Here is a 26,061-nt window from a genome sequence, read left to right as displayed (position 1 = left end):
GAAAAATCCTACATTTCTAGGGTACCTTACCTACATTATGGAGCCCTAAATACAAGGCCCAAAAATAATGAAACCTTAATCTAATATGTACTAAGATAAGTGGGCTCATACTTAGCCCATGAGCTCGAAATCTACCCTAAGGCTCATGAGAACCCTAGGGCCTTCTCTTGCATCTCTGGCTCAATCTTCTTGGAGTCTTCTATCCAATGCCCTTGCGGGGTAGGATTGCATCATTCCCTCCCCCTTGAAAAGGATTTGACCTCAAATCCTGAGGTTCTTGAAACTCTAGGCTTTTTTCCTTAACACCTGTAAAAAGAATAAAAGCATATATATTAGTGGTGTTTGGTATATTGAAGTAAGATAAGGTCTGAAAACCCATTTCCTGGACATCTTCCCATGAAGGAACATGGTTCCTCACCAACTCAATGAGTGGTGCTACAAGTACAGAAAAATTTGGGACAAACCCTTTGTAAAAGTTTGTTAAGTTATGGAAGTCCCAAATTTTTCTTATACTTGGTGGAGTGGGCCACTCAGGAATGACCTTTATTCTCTTAGGGTTCATGGGAACCCCCTTGATCACTATTAAAAAAATTACGAAAAGTAATGCAATAAAACATACCTTTTTCTGTATTTTCATGTTGATTATTCCTACCAAAAAGTATGACAAACCTAAGGTGTCCCATTTGAGTACCTAAGTTTGTATTGAAACTAAAAATAAGAACAAACCTACCTAATGGGTCCTTATGTACACACACCATGAAGATGTTAGGTGCACGAGTGATTTTACAAAAGAGGGTTGCACCACTCAAAACATTCATCATACCACCTATTTTAGGGACTTGGTGCCTAATAATACCTATTTTGGGCACCAACAAAGCACAAGGATTTAAGCTCTTGCAAACCAAACCCTCATCCAACAACTTCTTTACTTGAGGAATAAACTCAAGCCCAAGAGGTGTGGCAATGCTAGCAAGTGGCTTTTTACAAAAGAGAAAATGTGGAGGTTGTATAAGAGGGAAAGTTTCTTTAATGTTTGTCTTTATTGTAAAATGAGTTGCCGTCTCTGGATGACGAAATGGAGACTGCAATAGTCTTGGTGTTCTTTCACTAAAATGTGAACACGCTTAGCAAAAGAAACAAACCTTCAGCCGATCAGAGCAACACATATTTTTGAAGAAAAACAAAGTGTTTATTGGGGAAGGAAAGCATGCTGATAGAATTTTCTCATAACCACAAATGAGATTTAGGATATTAGTATTTCGTTTCTAAACGATCATTTAGAAGAAACACTGGGTCCAACTGAAAATAAAGGAAAACCACTCAAAGTGTATAAATCTCACACAGGCAAGTGTTTCATCCTAATTCCGAACCATAGATATGTCATGACTTGACTTTGCAAATCATTTCCTATCAAATCAAAGATAACATGCACAATCATTGATCAATAGGACTTTTTGGAATGGTGTGTTTGGTGGGAAATTTGGCTCTGAGTGTTTTGGCCTTTTCCTTTTCTGTTTTGTTTTTGGCACGGTGCAAAAGAGACACGAGCACACATATTCGATTGGTAACCAAGAAGGGGATTTCTTCATGCGTCTCAAGTCATGGTTTTTTTCTTTCTTGCTTGTGACAATTCTGTACATTATTCAAACATTTTCTGGTCTAACAACCTTTTTGTATATTTTTCTTTCTTCCGATCTTTGATCGGGAATTTTTCTTTTTCTTTTGCTTTCCTCCAATCTTTGATCGGGGATTTTCTTTTTTTTTTCTTTTTGTTTTCCTCCAATCATTGATCGAGGATTTTCTTTTTTTTCTTTTGAAGCACATTCACAACTTAGTAAATGAAGCTTCTTTCTTGGGAGACCCTCCTGTTCTTTCTTCTGAGGGTGAAGGTAGAAATTCCTATCCTGGGTCAAGGTTTATGGCTGAAAAGATTGAGGTTATGGCTCAAAAGGGCTTGTGGAAGGCCGGACATGACGTATGTCAGGGTATTTGTTTGGCAAGTGGCTCAGGGACAAAGAGGATGCCCCACATTATTTCCATGACATGCATATAACAATGATGATTTGGAAACTTATGCAAAACTGATCATGCATGAACCCATGTGGACACTCAAGCATCAAGTTTTGTGGCCACGTAACACTAAGGCTTAAGATTCGTTTTTCCTATTTAAACCAACCCAGTGTTTCCAAAAGATGCTCTTTTATCAATTTATGCACACATCCGAGCCCATTTAGGCATTCGGGAAAACTTTCACGGCATTCACCCTTCAGGTGTACACACATTTTTTTTAAAAAAATCCTTTTGTGTTCTGATCGATGAACGTTTCCAAAGAAAAACTGGTAGTTATTTCTTTTCAAGGGCATCTTGGCTTTTTAGTCAAATAATTTTCATTTTTTTTCTTTTTATCTATTTCTTTCAATCAATTTTCCTCAGCAAAAGATTTAAAAACAACTTGAAACCTGGGCACGGTTGGTATCCAAGATTACACTTTATCGAAAAAGGCGTGCGAATGAAAGTACACAAGACCTCTATTTTTGGCGTTTCAGACAAACCATCGCAAAGTATGTACGACAATATGCCAGAAGCAGTAAAATTACTCACAATGCAATAGATAACTGAAAGCAATAACGGCATGTTCAGTTCAATCACAATGGACATAATAATTGGAAGCAAATAATGTCAAAACGCAATGGAAATAACAAAATAACTAAAAGCAATAATGACAAATGGAGATAAATCACAAGTTTGGCGATCCCAGCCGTATGGCTCCGCCTCCTCCAAGGAAGTCAAATAGATCAGCCATGTCTTCATCCTCCTGGGCTTCGTCCTCGCCTCTGGAATCGGTGTCTGTTGACGTCTGTGTCGGCTTGCAGGACTGCACTGGAACCCTCTTCAGTCGCGAGGAGCTTCTTCAGAGCCATTTCCTACGAAGACATGTTTGCAAAGGCAGGGTACAAGGAAATTCCATTTGAAAGCCAAAATTAAACAAAAACGGCAAACTCAAAGTATTACATGCATGCATATTCAAAGTATTTTTGCTACCTAAATTACATACATGCTTATTCGAGGTATTTTGCTATCAAAAATTACATTTTTTTTTTGTGAGGCATTTTTGCTACCTAAACATATATGTACATATTCAAGGTATTTTTGCTACCTAAACATATTTTTTTTTTGTGAGGTATCTTTGCTACCTAAACATATACATACATATTCAAGGTATTTTTGCTACCTAAACATATTTTTTTTTTTGTGAGGTATCTTTGCTACCTAAACATATACATACATATTCAAGGTATTTTTGCTATCTAAACATATATATATTTTTTTGTGAGGTATCTTTGCTGCCTAAACATATATATATTTTGTGAGGTATCTTTGCTACCTAAACATATACATACATATTCAAGGTATTTTTGCTACCTAAACATATATATATATTTTTTATGAGGTATCTTTGCTACCTAAACATATACATACATATTCGAGGTATTTTATCTACCTAAACACATATATATATTTTGTGAGGTATTTTTTCTACCTAAACATATACATACATATTCAAGGTATTTTTGCTACCTAAACACATATATATATTTTGTGACCCTAATTTTTCTTAGGCCGCCCTTTCGGGTTTTCAACCCATCGGGTGAGAAATTTTGACCTGCCCCTAGGTTCGCTTGAGGCTCATGCACGGTGTCTCTCATTGCCCCAGTGTAAGGCTTTGAGGTATCTATTGTTGTCTTTTGTCATGACCTTGTAGCAAGGAAGAAAAGAAAGAAACTATGCAGGTTCTCGAAAATGAATCTTCACAAACGGGAAACATTTGAAGGATTGACAGATTAAGTCAAATGACTCATATTCTTGACAACTCACTTTCTCTCTCAAAAAGACAAACTTTCAAGAATGAGGTCACATGAATGTCTATATATGTTGTTTTTAATTTGAAATACAGTTAATCAAATGTTTTTCCTTTTCTGTTTCAAACTTTACTCGTTGTTTTACGGCACCCCGACCAAACGTGCAAAACGAGTAATTTCTTATTGAACATTCCTGGAAGTCAAAACTCAGGAATGCAGGTCGCTCAATCAAACAAACCAATGGCTTACATTCACATTCTAGTGGAAGCCAAATAAGCAAAGATGTAATTGTGAGAGGATGAGAGACAAGGATGTCAAACTTATCCATTTTATTAGCATTGTAACGGTGGTTTACAATAATGGCATAAACTTGAAAATCCTAATGAGTCATTAGAGACATCTAACAACAACTTTCAAAAATGTCCCATGTATGGCGTCGCTTGTCAATGTCAGGATTCACAAGCGATTCTCCTCAAATTTCAGCCAGCCCGCATCAATTAGACCTTGCACCTTATGCTTCAGGGTCCTACAATGCTCAATGGAATACCCCGGGGTTCCTCCATGATAAGCACATGTTGCATTCAAGTTGTATCCTCGAAAAAATGGAGGTTGAGGAACCTTGGTTGGGGTTATGGCTACCATTGAATTATGGAGTAGATATGGGAGCAAGTTAGCATAGGACATCGGAATTGGGGTGGATTCTACATGCTTTTTTGCTGCAAAATTCCTTCCTTGGTGGGTGTTTTGGTTTGTGCTAAAGGCGGTGTTTGGCATTGGTTGTGTGGCAGGCAAGCTTTGTGGCTGATTTAGTGATGGCCTTTATGGATGATTGGGTGGTGGGTAATGAGAAGGGCTGATATCGGCTGAGTAATGACATTGTTGAGCAAGTGGGAAATTTGGCCATGTAGGAATGGCAGCCAGAACATGGGTTCCTTCCTTCTTCTCATTCTCTCCATTTGCCCCAGGCCTTTTACTTGTCAAAGCGAGACAATCAAATTTGCCTCTCCTCAGACCCACTTCGATCCTTCTTCCAGCAAACACTAGATTGGCAAAGCTTGAAGGCATGTAACCCACCATCTTCTCATAGTAGGACACTAGCAACGTGTCTACTATCATCGTTATCAACTCCCTCACCATCATTGGGGGCACTACTTGAGCTGCCATATCCTTCCACCTTTGGGCGTACTCTTTGAAAGATTCGTGCTCCCTTTTGCACAAGTTCTGTAGCTAAGTCTTATCCAGAGCCATATCAAAATTGTACTGATACTACCTAATGAAGGTAACCATTAGGTCTTTCCAAGAATGGACTCGGGAAGGTTCCAAATTAGTGTACCAGGTGATAGCTTCCTCAGTAAGACTTTCCTGGATGAAACGTATCAACAGCTTTTCATCTTTTGTGTATGCCCCCATTTTCCTACAGTACATCTTCAGGTGGTTCTTGGGGCAAGTAGTCCCCTTGGACTTATTGAAGTCTGACACCTTGAACTTCGGAGGGATGGCGATGCCAGTCGCTAAGCACAATTCCACCATATCAGCAAAAGCATAACTTCCACCTCCTTCAACGGCTCCAAGCCTTTCCTCTATATGATCCAACTTTCCCTTCTCCGCCATAGCAAGAGGGATTCTTCCGGTCGCAAAATGCATGGGTTGCGATTATGGGAGAAACTGAGGGCCTTCCAAAGTGTTTGGCAGGGGCACGCCACCAACTGCTTTATTCGTGATGGGGTATTTCATATTTCTCCCCCATGGGTTGAGAGACATGTCCAGGATCAGCCTGGGGTTGTTGGCTCTCAATGGGTATGGGTGCAGAGCTGTCTACATTCTCATTGGGAGTGTGTGTAACATTGGGCGGTGTATGGTTGGGAGTCAAGCCATATGGTGGGAAGGAATGCTTGTTTTGAACTTACGCAAAATGGGGGCCACCCGTACTTCCCAATTCTTTGCCTCTCTTCCCTACCATATCCAAGACGGCGTGATTTATTTGGTTGAGGCCAGATGGGGGAGTCGGGTCCACCTCAGCAACGGCACTGGTAGCAGCAACTGCAACCGCATTGACCTCCATTATCTTCTTCATGCTCATCATGGCCTCCATCATTGTGGCCATTTTCTCTTTCATGGCCTCCAAGTCAGCCTTTATCTACTCTTGCACCTCCTCTACTTCACCTATTACTCTAGCTCTAACACACATTCGGTAAGGGTGTCATAAAGTGCATTCTTTCCTTTTGATAATAATGATCACAGTTTGGATTTCAAGGAAAGAAGGCAATGACTAATGCAACAAATGAAAAGCATGGATGTATGCAAATGATGCAATGTTGAAGTAGGTTCATAGCTGTCATCATGGTACCCAACACATGCAACTAAGAATGTTGTGTGAACTTTCACGCTTTATTGTAACTTTCTTTCGTTCTTCCTTTTTTATTTTTATTTTTTGTTTGTTTTCCCCCTCTCTTTTTTTTAGAAGAAAATGCAAGGGTCATGCATGAGTGAACATGACATGCAAACAATGAAAATAGAATGTATGCAGTTGTCAGAACAAAAGAGCATCTTAAATGCAGATGTGTGGTAATGCAGTGATTCATGCAAAATGCAATGCACGAATATGACAAATGACAAATGTGGGAATGATATGTCCATTGCAATGCCATGAAGAGATGAATGATTCAATCAAGGAAAATGCCAGAGTAAGTTTGTTGCGTGCCCTTATTTTAGGAACCTAAATGGGAGGAACTAAAAGGCTTTTAGTGATAACTCCCAAGGCGGTTATATCTCTCTCAATGGTTTCTAGAGATATCATTCCCTTTGACATCAATTTTTTGGTGGTAGGGGCTACCAACGACAACATATTATCAAAGAGAAAAACTCTAAAGGAGGTTTCACTGTCATCAAGAAAGTCGGAGACTTAGCATGGTCACAGATTCACCTCCACTTCCTATGTTCCCACGGACCCAGGTATAGGGCCCTTTTCAGACCCACTTCGATCATTTCGCCAGCGAAGACCAAATCCACAAAGCTTGAAGCTGTGTAACCCACCATTTTTCATAATAGAACACTGGCAATGTGTTTACTATCATTGTTATCATTTCTTTCTCCGTCATTGAGGGAACCACTTGGACTGCCAGATCCCTCCACCTTTGGGCGTATTCTTTGAAAGATCTGTGCCCCCTCTTGCATATGCTCTATAGTTGCATCCTATCCGGAGCCATATCAGAATTGTACCGATATTGCCTAAAAAAGGCAACCATTAGGTCCTTCCAAGAATGGACTCAGGAAGGTTCCAAGTTAGTGTACCAGGTAACAGCTACCCCAGTAAGACTTTCTTGGAAGAAATGTATCAGCAGTTTCTTATCTTTTACGTATGCCCCCATCTTCCGACAGTACATCTTTAGATGGTTCTTGGGGCAAGTAGTCCCCTTGTACTTGTCAAAGTCCAACACCTTGAACTTGGGAGGGGTGATGATATTGGGTACAAGGAACAACTCTTCTAGGTTAGCAAAGGCATAATCTTCGCCTCCTTCAATGTCCCTGAGCCTTTCCTCTAGATGATCCAACACTCCCATTTCTGCCATAGCATGAGGGTTTTTACCCGATGTAGAATGCAAGGGGTGTGGTTGTAGGTGATACTGAGGGCCCTCCAAAGTGTTTTTGGAGGGGTATACCACCAACTGCTTGCCCTTCAGTGGCATATCCGAGGCAAGGCTCGAAGTCGGCTAGATTGTGGTGGGGAATTTCATGTGTCTCCCTCATGGTTTGAGAGACATGTGCATGATCAGTTTGGGGTTGTCGGCTCTCAATGAGTATGGGAGTGGAGTTATTGACATTCTCACTGGAAGTGTACGCCACATTGGGTGGTGTATAGTTGGGAGGCAAGCCATATGGCGGGAAGGCGTGCTTGTTTTGAATTTGCACATAATAAGGGTCGTCCATACTTCCCAAATCTTCGCCTACCATATCTGAGGTTGGATGATTCATTTGGTTAAGGCCAGATGGGGGCTTCGGGTTCACCTTAGCAACAGCACTGGTAGCGGTAACTGCAACCGCATTGGCTTTCATTATCTTCTTCATGCTCATCATGGCCTTCATCATTGTGGCCATTTGCTCTTTCATGGCCTCCATGTCGGCCTTCATCTGCTTTTGCACCTCTTCTACTTCACCCATTACTCTAGCTCTAGCACGGGTTCGGTAAGGGCGCCGTAAAATGTGTTCTTTTCTTTTTTATAACAATGATTAAGTTCATTTTTTTCAAGGAAAGAATGCAATGAGCAATGCAACCAATGAAAAGCATGGATGTATGCGAATGATGCACAGTTGAAGTATTGTGAATTTTTACGCAGGACATGGGGTTGAATCAATTTAGATTTTCAACATGGTCCATGACATCTTGGTCAAAGTGAAACTGGAAGTAACAGGGACATCAACAATCCTAAATGTGTTTGGCAGTAGACGGAGCAGTGATGTAACTCAATCCATATTTTGCCCCAATTTTTTGTAAGATGGTTCCTTCCTTACTTTAACTTGACTTGATGAACCTTTTCGTAAAAGCATGAGCTGGGTTCAACCCCATAAGCCAAGGAATGGCAATTTTGATCGTCAATACTTCGACAACATTTCATAGAGATGAAAGACTCGGGAATACATATGTTATGCATGGAAAATGTAATTATGAGATTGAGATGCCCGAAGAAACATCATTTCCTAGTTAACCATGCATTAGGTACCATGCTCAATCATTTTATTTTGTTTTTTTTTATTTATTTTTTTTGGAAATCGGTTTATGATCCCAACATGGTTGGCTCATGGTACCTAAGAATGTAGTGTGAATTTTCACGCTTCCTTTTTTTGTTTTTGTTTTGCAGAGGAAAATGCAAGGATCATGCATAAGTAAACGTGAAAATAAAAGGTATGCTAAAAGCATGTTAGATGAGATGCATGGTGATGAAATGACTTATGCAAAATGCAATGCATGAAATGATAAGTGACAAATGCAGGAATGATATATCTATTACGATGCCATGAAGAGATGCTTATGCGATGCATGATATGAATGCATTTACGGACACAAGAGCCCAGAAAATCATCTCTTTTTACTTGCGCATTCAGGGGCACAATGCCTAATGTGTGCAGTTAAGAAGGTGATACGGACTTTCCGGTTTCCCGTGACAAAAGACGAGACCAACATACAATGCATGTGTGACGGCATGATGCAGATGCGCAACAGCGCAACAAGGGGATGTATAGCATGACAATATCCTCAGATAATCATACAGCAAAGGCATACATGACATTTAGGTTATATGCATGGCAGTGTTTAAAACGCACATAGCGTGTTCGCTTCGTGCCCCTATTCTAGGAACCTAAACAGGAGGAACTAAAAGGCTTTTAGTGATAATTCTCAAGGTGGTCATATCTCTCTTGATGGTTTCTAGAGGTATCATTCCCTTCGAAAAAAACATATTGCGGCAATAGGGACTACCAGCAACAATATGTTATCAAAGAGAAAAACTCTAGATGAGGGTTCACTGTTATCAAGCAAGTCGGAGACCCAACATGACCACAGATTCACCTCCACTCCTTATGTTCCCATGCACCCGGGTATAAGGCCCCTTTTCAACTCACCATGTGTACAAATAGTGTTGGTGTTTGTGTGCATCAAATGAATAAATATCTATCTCATGCATACATTTCAAAAACACACTAAAAGCATCAAAGAGTTTATATACAAGAACGTAAGAGAAATAAAAGGAAACCGAAAAAAGAGGAAGTCATGAGATTAAAAGGCCTAACTCTCTAAAAACAGTCCCCAGTGGAGTCGCCAACTGTCGCAACCTACCCTTCGGCGGGAGGGCGACGCGGGGCTCGCGAGTGCGTCTTCCATGGAAGGAAAATGCGCAGAGTCGTCACCAACGTTTATTCGAGGAAAACGTCGGAAAAACCAGAAAAGGTGTGGTCTACGAACTTTAAGTGTGAAAGGTTCGGGAGTTGTTTTTACGCACGGGGAAGGTATTAGCACCCCACGCGTCCGTCACAAGAGCCGACAGTCTTTAATCAAATGTGCAAATATGACTTCAAAATGTTTTATTTTCCCTTTTATGTCTTTTTTGTATTTTTATGCTTTTATGTTCTTAATTTTGGTGTGGTCGACAAGGGTGTTTCCCTCGCTCCTATGTATCCTCAATTGCGATGAGGAAATCAGACCTACGTAGTTCTTTTAGAACTAAACGTTGGTTAAGTTGTTTTGATCTTTTTTCGCAAGATTGATTTTAACCGCACAAAAGTCGTTTAAGGCATTGGACCATTAAACGATCTTTTGATTCTTTTGAAAGGAGAGAAACGTTAAGGCGTTGGACCATTAACAATCTCTTGGTTTTGAAAGTAGAGAAATGTTAAGGCGTTGGACCATTAACGATCTCTTGGGGTGGTCGACAAAAGCGGTGTTTTTGCTCCTACGTATCCTCAATTGCAATGAGAAAATCAGACCTACGTAGTTCTTGCAAAAGCGGTAAAGTTATGTGTTGATTTTATACTTTTGAATGGTCCATGTTAACTGATAAAAGCAAAGAGGACCGTTTAAGGCGTTGGACCTTAAAACGGTTTTGAGTGACTTTTGCGGACGAAGCTTGATTTGTGAGTTGATTTTAGCCTTAGTTTCACTTTGGTTATTAGTCAATTCATTCAAGGAAACTTCCAAAGAAAAACGTCCGATTGATTTTTTTGATTATTTTATTCAAATATATTTTGATTATTTTATTATTATTTTTCAAGATACTTTGATTATTTTATTATTATTTTGTCTTTTTTGGTTTAACCGTGGTTACAGTGTGAACGATCAATTAGATTTTGCTTTAACAGTGATTAAATGAGATTACAACGCAAATGATCGGTTGAAATTCATTTTATCATTTATTAGGCGAGATAACGGCTTAAACGATCGGTTAAAGCTCATTAAAAACGGAAGAAAGAATACCAAATGTGAACGAAATAAAGATGAAAGCCAACAAAACAAAAAATGAATTACAAGTCTCAGATTCGAAAACTTATCGGTTGAAGAACGAAGAACGAACGAAGAACGATGAAGAATCTTCACGAAATCGCTCACAGAAACATCTCGGAAGCGTTACGGAAGGACCTCGGTTTGGATTTCTTCCACGGAAACGATTTTCCTCACTAATTTCAAGAGAATCCTCAAATACCAGAAGGGCTGAAAAATTTGCTCTACCCCATTTCCCCTATTTATAGGAGAAAAAAGGGAGGTGGTTGCCGCCCAGAGCTCGCCTAGGCAAGCAGGGTTGCTTCCACCAGAAGGCACCGCCTTCTGTTGGAACCCTCTGGAAGGCCCAAGTGGGCCTGGTTGCTATTTGCACACCCCTTTTTACTGAATACATCCCCTTTGTATTTTTTTTTTTGTTGATTCCTTTCCAAAACGTTACGAAACTTTACGAATCATGTAACGACATGCATTTTCTTTCCAAAATGATTGCAAAACTTTACGGATGACACAACGATGCTCTTTTTGACTCCCGGAATGTTGTGAAACTTCACGGATTGCGCAACAATGCTTGTTTTTTCCTTCCGAAATGTTGCGAAATTTTACAAATTACATAACGATAGGTGTTTAAACATTTTGAGGCGGTCAAGCGAAAGTCTCATGCCAACAAACAATGATCCCCGGACGAAATTAAGGTATCACAACGATGATTAAACGAGATTACAACACAAATGATTGGTTGAAATTCATTTAAAAGGTGATTAAACAACATTACAACACAAACGATCGATTGAGATTCATTTTATCATTAGTTAAGTGAGGTTACGGCTTAAACGATCGGTCGAAACTCGTTTAAAACGAAAAAAAAGAATACTGAAAGTAGACGAGATGAAGATGAAAACATACAAAGCAAGAATGGACCCCTAAGGGTGCATAGAATGAATTCAAAGCTTCGAAATCGAAAACTAACCGGTTGAAGATCGAAGAACGATGAAGAATGAACGAAGAACGGCAAAGAATGTCCCTGGAATTGATCACGAAAACGTTACAGAAGCGTCTTGGCCTTGATTTTCTCCTTCTTTCTTCTTCTCCTCGCTAATTTTAAGTGAATTCTGAGTGCTAAAGATGTTGAACCTTTTTTCCTCAACCCCCTAAGCCTTTTTTATAGAAAAAATATGGCAGGTGGTTGCTGCCCGAGCTGGGTTGCTTCCACCTGAAGCAACATCCCCCTCCAGAACATTCAAGATGGGCCCAGATGCTAGTACACCCCCTTGTTTGATCAGTGCACCACCATTTTTGTGTTTTTGGCTTATTTCCTTCCGAAACATCGCGAAACTTTACGGATTACGCGGTGATGATTGTTAAGCATCTTAAATTGATCAGCCAAAGTCTGTACATTGACGAACAATTGTCTCCGGATGAAATTAGGGTATGACAACCCCCCTCGCTATTATCAACACCCGTTGGGATCGTTCTGCTATTGAATCATGACTAATGGTGCTTCTGCAATGGACAGGTCTCCATCCTGATGATACCTCATAGGAAGAATGGCCTAGTGTGAAGGGTACCTATCACCTTGAGAACAAGATTTTGTTCAATGGGTTAGGGGATGATAGGCAAAGGACTATGGTCTAGCAGGACACTAGAGTCAGCAGTGAAAGGCCCAAAAGGAAAATTAATCCACCAAAGCACTTAGAGGATTACGTTTGAGGAAGCTCCTACAAATTTTGTTATAAGATTTGCTATGCTGGCACTATAGGATTGGTTGGCACAAATTAAGAGAATCTGCCAGAATAATTATGTTATTGCTTTCTATAGTTTATTCCATTTTTTCTTTGTCATTTAGCATCTACATATGCTATATATGTGGCCTTTGAATATACTGAGGAAAAACAATAAGAAAGTTATTAGCTTTTTTCCTCACCTTTGCTTTTATGGAGGTTCCTTAGTCCTTGAATTTTGAGGATTGCTTTTGATATCCTAACAATCTCCCTATGTTAATGTCTATTTCTAACTCACACACTAATCACTTTCACAATCCAAAAATAATACTTTTCCTTCCCTTCTATTCTCTTTCAACACTTGAATTGCATTCCCTACTGATAAAGGTGCCTCCACTGCTCCCGATCACTATTCCTGATCCCTTCTATTCTCTTTCAACACACAACATCTACTCTCCTCAAGGTCACAACGAATAAATAACTATATCATCCTAGTCTTCCCTCCAAGTTACATTGTGTCCTTCACATCTCACTTTGCATGTATCTACCACTAGACACTTGTCTCTTTCCCTTTCTTTGAATTTCCCCAATTGCAGATCTGGAAGTGGAAAAAGGAGAAGGAGGATCAGTGGTGTTGCTTGAGGTTTCAGAAAGAGAAAGAAGTTGACTTTTTATTTTTATAGCCTAGCATACTCATGCCTCTTTTAGTTTGAAGTATGTTAGTAACCTACACCAAAAAATAGGATAATAAAACCAATTAGGTCTTTTACTTCTCTAAATTTAATGTAGTGATACTTCAATAACTTAATCTTTACGATTTTTTCTGAAAAATAAAATAGTATCTCTCTCATCTCCCATGTGTCAACATCGAAACTTTCTTCTCGCCATACCCATAGCCTAGCATACTCACACCTCTCTCATATCGTTTAGTAATTTGATGATTAAGTTGTAATAGTTTAATATCAATGAAATGCTCTAGCTCTTTCCCTTCAGATTTCTTTTGTTTGTTTTGATCTTGTGTATAACTTTTTGACCTTGCTAATGCCAAAAAGGGGAGAAAAAGCATTCATTAGCATATTGCATTGCATTAGCATTTGTTTTGTAAGAGAAAAAGCATTGGCATATTGCATTGCATTAGCATTTGCTCTGTATATTTTAATATATATCTACCTAATGATGATGATGATGATATGAATTGATACTTCTCTTAGTGTTAAGAAACTTTCCGGTTGACTAAGAAAATCGAGTCTCTACTCTTAAGAGTCGAACTCTCCAAATGCACTCAATGGCAAATTCAAGTTCTCATCATCAAAGCCAAAAAGGGGAGATTGTTAGAGGTAGGGGGAGCAACATGAAGACTTAGCCATGAAGCTTAAAGAAGTTTTGTCTTTTACATGCCCAACTCTCTTGAGTGGCATTTGTATTGATTGTTGTATTGTGTGTTGCATCTTAATCTCTATCATTTCATATGTGCATCATGCATCATCATGTAGTAGTAAGGAGAAAGTCTCTAAAAATAGATAATTTCTTCTAAACTTAAAACTTTCTGTTTTAATCGATTACAGTCTTATAGTAATTGATTACACAAGTTGTTTTAAGCTTGTAGAGAAGTGTCTCATATCGATTTAAGCGATTACACATTTGTTTTTGAGACAATGATTGATTTATTCAAGAGTCTCTGCTTTAATCGATTACCATGTGATATAATCAATTACTTCTCTTTTAAAAAAGTGTTTTAGAAGTGATCAAGAACACTTTTATCGATTACATTATTCTTGAAAGTTTTCTAGTTTCTGGGAAGAACACTTTAATCAATTGAAATGAGAATATAATCAATTACATTGTATATTTAATATATTACAGGCAATTAAAATTGTTTTCTCTATAAATAGTCACCTTATGTTCTCACTTCTATATACAAGTTCATTCAGTGGGAAATTGTATGAGCTGAAATAAGTGAAAGAAGAGAAGAAAAGTGCTTAGAAACAGTGACTCACAACTTCTAATCTTTGATTATGAAAATCTTTTTGTGAGATGTGAGTTATGATTCTTTCTTGAGTTCAAGAAGACACTCATTCATTCTACAAGGTTTTTATGAAATGATTGATCAGGTTGTGTCTATCTTTGACTCTACTTTTTTGTGTGTTTCACACATTACTTGTCTATGCATGAATTTTTGAAGGCATGCTAGAATAGTTTTTTCTATTTTGGGCTAAGGATAGGTTTCTCTTATGCTCTTATTCAAAGAGGACCCTATGGTTAGGTACCTTAGTCTCTTTTTCTGGGGTAGGAACTTGTCATACCCTAATTTCGCCCAGGAACTATCCTTTGTTGATCTTTTGATCCTTGTTAGTCGACTTACGGTGTTAAACGTCAGTTACAGTGCGAAACAGATGATCATTCAATGTTTTGATCAAGAATGCGAAAATACCCAAAGGGGATGGCAAAAGGGTCATTTTAAGGCTTTTTTGAACCTTGGCTCTCCCAGGCTAGCCTCTGGCTCGCCTGGGCCACCAAATAACTTTATGGTGAAGTAACCAGGTCGCCTAAGTAAGCTAGCTTACTTCAGGATGAAGCAACAGCTTGCCTAGATGAGCTCTCATGACCCCTAACCCCCTCATTTGCTATAAATAGGTGTGAGGGAGGCTGAGAGATGGGTACCAAGGTCCAGCATTGAGAGAAATCAGAGAGGATAAGAAGAAGAAAGAAGAGAAAAATGAGGTCAAGGCGCTACCGAATTGCGACCATAATCGACTTCTTCCTCGTTCTTCGTTTGTTCTTCGTTTGTCATCCGGTTAGATTTTGTTTTAAGGATTTGAATGTGATCTATGCACCCTTAGGGGTCCTCTTTCTTGTTTTTTGCATCTTCATCTCCTTCTGCTATCATTAGTAATCACTTTTCTTTTTGTAAAGTAAGTTTCAACCGACCATTAATGTCGTAAATCATCTTTTTAAAGAGATTAAAAGTTAATGAATAAAACCAAGATGAAATCAACATATAACAGATTTTCTCTTCATTAAAATCACTTGAGATCGTTTCAAGGTCCAACGCCTAAACGATTCTCTCCGCTTTTCAAACTTGAGAAGATCGTTTCAAGGTCTAACACCTTAACGAATCTCTCCACTTTTCAAAATTTGAAACATCGTTCCAAGGTCCAATACCTTAAATGGATTTTGTTCGCAATTAAAATCAATCTTTCAAAAAACATAAAATTAGTGAAACACACAACTTTCAGACTTAAAGAACTACGTATGTCTGAATTCTTCATCGCACCTGAGAATACGTAAAAGCGAGGGCAATACCCTTGTCGACCCCTAAAAAAATAATAAACATAAAAGGGGAAAATACATAATTTTGAATTCACGTTTTGCACACTCGATTAAAGGTTGTCATCCCTTGTAACGGGCGTGTGGGGTGCTAATACCTTCCTCGTGTGTAAACAACTCCTGAACCCTCATTTTTAAAATCTGCATACCCTCTTTTTTTGTTTTTCCAACGTTTTCCTCCAATAAACGTTAGTGGCGACTCCACATGCGTTTCTCCTTTTTGGAAGACGCACCCTTATTTTGCCTCGCCCTCCCGCCGAAAGGTAGATTGCAACAGAACTGAGATTGCTTGTAAGAATTCTATATGCATATTGAAAATCTAATTAGGGTTTGGATTAGATAATTGGATTAGCTTCTCTAGAGATAGAGAGTGAACTAGTATAAAAATTGGTGTACTTGTTCTCTTGATCTTATCTTTCTTTATCATTCAGGTCTTAATCAATTTACTAAAGGTCAAAGAAAGTATCTTTTTGAAAGAAAGAACTTTGACAAAGGTTTTTGTGTAAAGGATGATTGATTAAGTATCGATTTATCAAATTTTGTGATACGATCCGAGCAAAAGAAGTTTTTTCTTTTAACTCTAGTTTTCAAAGTCTGATTTGTTTTAGAAACCAATTCACCCCCTCCCTCTCTTGGTTTGTGAGTTCCATCATCTTTTTCAACTAGAATTACTGATTTTTAAAAATTAAAAGATCAAATGTCTCAATTTTAAAAATGAGGGACTATAACACCCTGAAATTTCATCTTAATTTATTTTTATACCGTGTAAAGTTACACTATGAAAGACTAGACAGTGTAAGTTCACACTTTGTAAATTTACTTTGTGAACATATGAATTTAATTTATTGATTGTATAATTTTAAGCCTTGAATTTCGTGCAATACATAGATATATAAATAGTTGTATGTATTTTATTTTGCATAGTTTGGCAAAGATATGGAAACTGTATGAACTAAAATTTCATTTGTGAAAGAATTACATTGTGCACTAAGTGACAATGTAATTTAGTTCTGTGAGAGTGGACTTTGTGCAACGTCCACTTTGATTACGCTTAATCCAAGAAAGGGTAACACGTCCATCTAGGGGATTAGGATAGGGTTTACTAGTTTTAGCAAAAGCAGAAATTTCCATTTTTTGGTTTAAACCTACTTTAGCCATTTTTGCTTAAAATTTCAAAAGGCATAATGCACTAAAATTGCATGGCTTGGCACGTTAACCATGGGCTGGTTATTAGTCATTCATGTTGTCAATTAAGCTTGTCAACTTAAGCCTTAAACCTCATCATCATGTCTCTTTAAAAAACAAATTGGAGCTCTTTCTTCTCCATTTTGCACAAGCTCAACCAAAGGAGAGATGAGTCTATTTCTTTCTTCTTACAAGCTTCATACAAGTGCTCTTGAGGTTTCTTCCATAAAAGCTTTGGTAAGGGGCTCTTAATCTTCCTTATCTTCTTTTCCTTACCAAATTCGTGCAAGCTTCTCATTTATGGTTCCAAAATTTCATTTTCATATTTAGAAGCTTGAGATATCAAGAATTTGATTTCCTTGCTCATCTAAGAAATTTTGTGTAGCTTCATCAAGGTAAGGGGGGTTTCTCCAATTCTTGAACCCTAATGTTGTTGTCTGTGGAATGAATGTAGTTTCGATGTTCAAAATTTGTAGTTATTGTCTTGGCTGGAATTGTGTGATGTGTTGTTTCTCTCAAAATTTTAAGGTTAAAAATGATTTCCTTGCGTATCAAAACTTAGGGGTAGCCTTAAATTTCACCTAAATCAGAGTTTCCTAATAAAAGTTATGAATAAAACAAGTTTAAGGAATTTTCTTTTAGGACTAAACTGTCACAAAAATAAATTGGTTGTTATGGTTGTATGGACTATTTTTATTAAAGATTTGAGTTCAAAAAGAGTTTTTTAGGTGTGAAAATATGGGGTAGCATGTAAAATTTATGAAAAACTGATTTCTGAAACACCTAGAAAATTGAAAATAAGTTTAGTAGCAAAACTTTTCAAAACTGGACAGTAGTTTAATTTCAAGCAGTAGACAATTTATCTTAGTTATCTTAAGCTCAAAAATGGTTTTAGAACATAGAAAAAACTTAAGGAAATATTAGGGAGCGCTAAAAATAGTTCCATACATATTTGTAGACTAATAGTCTTAGACTGACACTTGTTGAAATTAGAAGAATAACTAGTAAGATGAAAGCTTTGTAATTGGTACCTCTGGATGAAGTGACCTTATGATTATTTATTCTAGAGTTGTAGGTCAACTTCCTAGATTATTGCTGAGATAGATTGTAAAACTTAATGAATGTTGTATTTCTTAAATTGTATTGATTCTCTTCTAATAGAGTTATTGAGATGCATATAAATAATTGTCAGTATTGTTGAATGATAAAGATCCACAAAGCGTGAACTTCAATGAATTATATATGTGTTGTGCGAATTTACATTCTCTTATATATGTATATTGCTATTTTATCTATACGCATTGTGGTCTAGTCTGAGGGTGTTCGACCCTAGGCAAATTGTTTGTCATGATTGTTAGATGGTTGTAACTATAGTTGTTATGTTGTTCGATATATTTGTGTGGCAAGTGGTTTCTACCACTTAAGGAGCCAAGATTTGTTCCCTGGGAGTAGTATGTAGGCATGAGTCTCATCTCTCTCTCTCTTATTTGTTTCCATGTACAAGATTGTTGATGTACAAGGTATGAGGGCTATGTATGTGATGCGATGGCAAAAGTCAAGGGGACTAAATGGAGAGTAAGGAACCAATGGTTCTATTCCATCTGCAAGAAGGTGAGATTGCGTTGAGAAAATGGATGATGGATAGAGTTACACTAGGTATAATGGGTGAAGAGGTTTGAGGAACCTAGGGGAATTAACGAGAGGTGACTACCCGACATTTAGTGCACTCATTTGGCACGGGGAACTCATAGGCCTCACTTTGCTACTCCTGAAAAACTCCAAGACTATGCTTTTTGAGTTATGAGCTTGAGGATCAATGTATATTGTATTCGTATATGGCGATCACTCCCAACTGTCATCCATGTAATTGTATAAGACCATTAAGACCTAGGAGGCTTGGTGGCAAAGGTTGGGCCCTACTACGTGATAAGTGTGCTAGTTATGCGCTCAGGATCTCAAAAGTGTTGCTTGCCTGGAAAAACCACATGTAGTGGTTAAGTAGGTTTTATTTCCTTGTTTGCTTGTGTGTGGCATTTTAAGGAGCAGAGGACTCATCTTTACAACCAATAACTTTCAGGTATTGATGATGTCGAGAATGTCGACGCCCCTGCAAGCCTAGCATAGTTCACAGAGGGAATGGGCATGACCTTGTGAGGTATCACGTATTATGTGTAATACATGTTGCACCCAAGTGCATGTTATGCCAATAGGGCATCCGGATGCAACGCCTGCTACTATAGACTATATTATAACTTGCTACATTCTCTGGGGATTCATATCTTCTTCAGAGCTTCGCTACCATGAAGACATTCACATATACCTTGGACTTTAGGAGTCTCATCACGACTTGGAGTTCAGGTTGACTTTGGTGGGGTACAATAGATGGGGAGACATTCTTAGCTAACACATGGAGCCAGTCGGCATAGCTGAAGTTATCAAGGATAGAGGAGACCATTCTAATATGACGTCCGAGAAGATTGGGAAGTACAAAGAACTATTATGCCAGTTAGAGCCTTTGTTCGAGGAGTATGACTATCTTCCTAAGGACATGTCCTAGGTATAATCGGTACTTTGAGTCGAGTAGTGGTATGCTCTGATCTTAGGTTTCTTTTGGTTATTTTGATGTATTTTGAGTGATGGTTACTCCGAGTGTATGTATTTTGTTGTAGCAATCATGTGTAACTAATTTCACTTACTTTTAGACACTTATGAGTTGTATCCATATTTATTCTTTTGTGACACTACTTATGTTACATTATTTATGCATGGAGCTAAGTGGATTTTATATTTGTACTTATTTGATTTAATGTAAAGATTTATAGCTTTCTAATTGACATGTTTATAGTTATATATATGTATGTGTGTGTGTTCGCCCATGTGCATGAGCATGTGTGTAGGAGGAATCAAATTACACCGATGTAACTTTAACAACTATTACACTATTTTTATAACTTAATATAGAATGTGATTTTTATTAATCCAACCGTAAAATTATATCTACATATTACCAAGATCATTTGTGTCAAATTTTATCAAAATTGAATAATAACAAGAAGGGAATCAAATTATTTATATTTTAGTATATTTTGAAATGTTTATATTACGTTGATTTTAACTATATAAATGAAACAGCAAATGATTTTGGATTAATATAAAATTTTGCATATATGATCTATGTCAAAAGAATTTTAACCCAACGGTGAGTTTTAAGAAAATGTTGTCCAGTCAAAAGTTATAGAATGGTATAATAGTTGTCAAAGTTACACAGGTGTAATTTCATCCATATTAAATAAATAAAATAAATATTTTTTCAAACAATATCTTTGGGCAAGAGATTGAGGTGTCACCAAGGACTAAAACAATGGATAGTAAAAAAATAGAGAATCAAAATTATATTTTAGTCAAATTATAAAGGTAGCTATTAATAAAATGGTAAATATTCATTTGATCCCTAAAAGTATGAGGTGATGACTTAATTTTTACCCCAAAATGTGCAAAAAAAATAGGAAAGATTGGTCTGCCATTAAATTTGTGAGACCATTCGATCATTAAGTTATAAAGTTTAAGTATCAATTTGATAATAAATTATTTTTTTAGAAATAATTTAACATTAAATTACAAAATGTAGGGACCAGAATGTCACTACATTATCCACATGACTAATTTATCACACTTTTGCACATTGAAAAATTAAATTTGAATTTTTTATTTTTTAGGAATCAATTTGTCTTTGTGTCACACTTCCAATGACCAAATTGGATATTTATCCTAATAAAAATAATTATAATTATGTTCATAATTATTATAATAAAATTTTAAATTTTAAAATGTTAATGTAGTTATTTAAAACTTCTTAATGTTAATAATTATAATTATGGCCTTAACCGAACCACATATATGAAGAATCATCTAATATGTGTCTTCCAAAGATCCGTATAATTGGCACGTGTAATATAAATCCTGTAATTGTCTCTTGAATTGTTACGTGAATTCTAAACCGGTGAAATAATTTATAAATTTAGATTAGATTAGATGCCTTTGAACCCTTTGGAGAGTATATTAAGAAATAAAAGTTAAAAAAAAAATCATATTTTTTAGTAGTTACGCATAAGAAAAACTTTGAAGATACACGAACAAAAACACTTACTTAAAAGTTACAATAAACAATGATATTTTATTGTACATTGTCAGTTGGTTTTAGCAAATGGTAGGACAAAATAATAAATAAAGTATGTTATTTATAACTATTTTAAAATGTAAAATATATGTTGCATAAAATAAATAAAAATAAAATTTCATTAAAATCATTATATTTTATATTAATAAATATATGATTATAATTCATCTCAAAAAGATATATCATATTTCTTATTCAATTTATTTTTATTATTTTCTTTCATGCATTAAAAATCATTTCATCTCATATGTGACATACATTTTTGTGTCACTAATATATTAACTTTTAGTTTTAACTCATATTTTAGTATGTCGTAGTATAAAATATTTATTTAAAAAAATGTTTTTGAACATATAGATTTATTTAAATTTATGATGAATAGCTTAGATTGTAATATAAGATTATTTTTAAATTAAAACAATTACACAATTAAGTAAATGAAAATAAAGAAAAAGGTGATATGTGCTTTGCCTAACTGTAAAAAAAAGTGTATAAAATGCACCTCTACAGAAAAGGAGAGAATATTAAAAATTTCTAATCGAAAGATCCAGTGGAGAAATTTTTTAATTGTATAAAATAGAATCCTTTATATATCTAGTTTGTTTCATTCTTCATATCTTGTTGAAACCTACAAACTTTTTAAAGTTTACGGGTTATGTCTATTACATGTTGAAGTACTACACAGTTAAAAATTCATTTAAGATAATGCAACACATCAAAGAAAAAAAAATGTTTTCATCCTAAGAAGACCACCAAGAAAATAAAGTTATAATCACACCACTATGCACCATGATAGTTAAAATATTTTTTTTAAAAGAAAATTCTTGCATCGTCATTCAGACAAATCATAACATGGAAAAAGAAAGCAACAGCCGATAGTTAAAATATCCAAAGCCAAAATTTGACACATAAATTTGATTTTTTAAAAGCAAACCAAGCAAAAATTGAACACAAATATAAAGTTGACATTTAAAAAGCAAACCAACAACGCAACGGCAAAGCCCTAAAACTCGCTGCGCTTAACAAAAATGTAATCAGGGGTTCTCACAAACACAACACATTAAAACAGAATGATAAAAGGAGTCTTGCCACCGTCGATCAAGAACCCAATTCTGGGAACAAAAGTTGCGAGATGATGGTGGAGACTTCAAACTATGTCCGAAAAACAAGCTACCTAGAAACGAAGACACAAGGGCAAGAAACCAACATTTATTGTAACCATAAGAAACGACATCCCCTGATGAACCAAACCGCACGATTCACTTCTTCTTCTGGGCAGCCTTGGTGACCTTGGCTCCAGTAGGATCCTTCTTCTCCACGTTCTTGATGACTCCCACAGCAACAGTTTGACGCATATCCCTGACAGCAAAGCGACCAAGTGGGGGGTACTCAGAGAAAGTTTCAACCACCATGGGTTTGGTCGGAATCATCTTAACAAAACCAGCATCACCATTCTTCAAAAACTTGGGTTCCTTCTCAAGCTCTTTGCCAGATCGCCTGTCAATCTTGGTCATGAGTTCAGCAAACTTGACAGCAATGTGGGAAGTGTGGCAGTCAAGAACAGGGGCATAGCCATTTCCAATCTGACCAGGATGGTTCATGATGATAACCTGGGCAGTGAAGTTAGCAGCCTCCTTGGCAGGATCATCCTTTGAGTTCGAGGCAACATAACCACGCTTGAGATCCTTAACAGCAACATTCTTAACATTGAATCCAACATTATCACCGGGAAGAGCCTCTGTGAGAGCTTCATGGTGCATTTCCACAGACTTAACTTCGGTTGTCAGTCCAGTTGGTGCAAAAGTCACCACCATTCCAGGCTTCAAGACACCAGTCTCAACCCGTCCCACAGGCACAGTTCCAATTCCTCCAATCTTGTACACATCCTGAAGGGGTAGCCTGAGGGGCTTGTCAGAAGGCCTCTTGGGCTCAGAGATCTGGTCAAGTGCATCTAGCAGAGTAGGACCCTTGTACCAGTCAAGGTTTGTGGACCTCTCAATCATGTTGTCTCCCTCAAAACCAGATATAGGAACAAAAGGAATCTTGTCAGGGTTGTATCCTACTTTCTTCAAATAGGAAGAAACTTCCTTCACAATTTCATCATACCTGGCCTTGGAGTACTTTGGTGTAGTAGCATCCATCTGTTTCAAAATGAGAAGAGAACACTAATTAATCTCATATGAACACACAAAAGGAATGAAGATATTGTGTGATGTAAAGGAGACATAAGGGCCTTAAAATTCAACACATAATTTACCTTGTTACAGCAACAAATCATCTGTTTCACACCAAGGGTGAATGAAAGCAGAGCATGTTCACGAGTCTGTCCATCCTTTGAAATTCCAGCTTCAAAACCACCAGTAGTGGAATCAATGATAAGAACAGCACAGTCAGCTTGGGATGTCCCAGTGATCATGTTCTTGATGAAATCCCTGTGTCCAGGGGCATCAATGACTGTGCAATAGTACTTGGTGGTTTCAAACTTCCACAAGGCAATATCAATTGTGATTCCTCTTTCACGCTCAGCCTTAAGCTTATCAAGCACCCAGGCATACTTGAAAGACCTCTTGTTCATCTCAGCAGCTTCCTTCTCAAATCTCTCAATAACACGCTTGTCAATGCCTCCAAGCTTGTAGATCAGGTGGCCAGTGGTAGTGGACTTCCCAGAGTCAACATGGCCAATAACCACAATACTGATGTGAACCTTTTCCTTACCCATCTTCCTTAAATCTGCAAAGAAACTAAAAAAGTTGTCAAAACCATCATACATACATCAACACAACATATAAGGAAAAAAATAAGCTCAACAACATTAAGATATTAGCCATAGAAACTACGGTGAAAACCATCATACATACATCAAAACAACATCGAAGGAAAAAAAATAAGTTCAACAACATTAACATATTTGCAATTTACATAAAACTTTCAGAACCAGTGAAAAAAGTTGTCAAAACCATCATACATACATCAACACAACATTATAAGTTCAACAACATTAAGATATTCGACATTTACATAAAACTTCCAGAAGCATAAAAAAGATAGGGTGATCTAAATACCCATCATACAACAAGTTCAAAAACAGGTATACCAAATCGTAAAGCATAAAACACAAGATTCTACCAGATAGACATATCACAAATTATGGCACACCCAGACAGATATGATTGAGACAAAAAAAGGACATAATTAGCTTACTGTCACGTATTTATTCGCAAAAGCCTAGTAAAATCCTAAGCTTGAATCGATTAAAAGGAACAGTTTATAGATCTATTCATCATCAGCCAAAAACATCCTTAAACCCAAAACTTTTGTAAGATCTGGATCCAAAGATTTGAATATAACAAGCACATAAAACCCCAAAACCAAAACCAACTTAAAAATTATTAAGCAGTCAAAAAAGAAAACAAACAATATCAAAACATGATACCCCGATTATTCCCAACAACTTGAACGAAAAGCAAAAAGAACAAAAATTACGTACTACACACACAAAAGATTGATCTATAAAGCATAGGATAAATTGAAGACAACAACTACAGATTCAGAAAATATAAACTGCAAGCAACATAATTCAATGGAATAAACATGATTCGAAGGTTTAAAATCCATAGAGCGGCGGAAGAGAACGAACCTAGAAGAAGCTGCGCTAAAACCCTAGCCGCAAGAGAAGAAGAGTGAACGAAGGAGTGAAGAGAAATAGTGCGCCGTGGGTTAGAGGGTTTATTTATAGCTACAACTCTTTTCTTCTGTTTACGAAAATACCCTTACCATTTTACCGTGGTTCCGTTTCTGGCCTTCTCTGCTTTCGTGGCGGCAATTGAAACGCTCGCGTATAGCTCGTGCTTCCCATGTCTACTAGTTTCGGATTAGAGTGATTTGCACGCGCCTAATATCGCGTGGATCATTGTTTTGGTGACGGTGTCATAAGGTCCGAGAATGTCGTGAGGAAGGGTTTGAGAAGGCGACTTGTATTGTGCGGCTTGTATTTTTTTTTTACTAAAATCGTAAAAAAATTATATTTTTTTAAAATTCAACTTTAGAGTTTAAAGTCATAAATAATTTTATTTAAAATAATATTTTTTTTATTATTTTATTAAATATTTTTATATTTTTTATATTGTTTTTATAATATTTTTTATATTATTTTATTTAATATTTTTTACTTTTTTATATTTTATATTTTATTTAATATTTTCTTTATTTTTTCTAATATGAAGAATTTATTTAATATATAAATATTAAATAAAATATAAAAAATATAGTAAATAAAAACAATATAAAAAATTATTTATGACTTTAAAATCATACATAATGCTAAGAATTTATTTAATATAGAAACTATTATATAAAATATAAAAAAATTAAATAAAATAATATAAAAATATATTAAATAAAAACAATATACAAAATATAAAAAATATTAAATAAAGTGCGACCCAATTGGGTCGTGTCTGGGTCCCCAGCGCGACCTGTCGTACCTTGGTCCCCAACACGACCCGATGCGCCTGCTGTAACAACACTAACTATCGCGCCTGTACGCAGGGCACGTCCCAAGTCCTGCCACGTGTCACTTTCACGGGGAACGCGCCCTTCAGGGAGACGCTTTGTAATAAAAAAATAGACCCATGGAGTAAATATTTTCAAAACAGATTCATTTAGGTAAATAATTTGTAAAAGAAACCCCATTTGATATTTTTGTCGACAGATCACAAGAAATAATCACCAAACTTCAGTCCTCACAAGATTAGTGTTTCTCTCAATCACACAAGTGTCTCGGTAAAAGTGTTTGAGTTATAACAA

At 36.7% G+C, this 26,061-nt stretch overlaps 1 protein-coding gene across 1 annotated transcript; it reads right to left on the bottom strand.

Annotated features, from left to right (window-relative positions):
* Positions 1-22,147: 22,147 nt before the first annotated feature.
* On the bottom strand, positions 22,148-25,018 carry LOC114412347 (elongation factor 1-alpha-like). Its single transcript, XM_028376189.1, has 3 exons — positions 24,893-25,018; positions 23,513-23,985; positions 22,148-23,396 (listed from the first exon to the last, which is right to left on the bottom strand). The coding sequence occupies exons 2-3, from the start codon at positions 23,972-23,974 to the stop codon at positions 22,515-22,517; spliced, it is 1,344 nt and encodes a 447-aa protein (XP_028231990.1). The 5' UTR covers positions 23,975-23,985; positions 24,893-25,018; the 3' UTR covers positions 22,148-22,514.
* Between the last annotated feature and the right edge of the window lie 1,043 nt (positions 25,019-26,061).

This window comes from Glycine soja, chromosome 5, assembly GCF_004193775.1.
Source record: "Glycine soja cultivar W05 chromosome 5, ASM419377v2, whole genome shotgun sequence".
Classification (NCBI taxonomy): domain Eukaryota; kingdom Viridiplantae; phylum Streptophyta; class Magnoliopsida; order Fabales; family Fabaceae; genus Glycine; species Glycine soja.
Note: the sequence above shows the minus strand (reverse complement) of the source record. Positions and strands in the feature narration are given on the sequence as shown.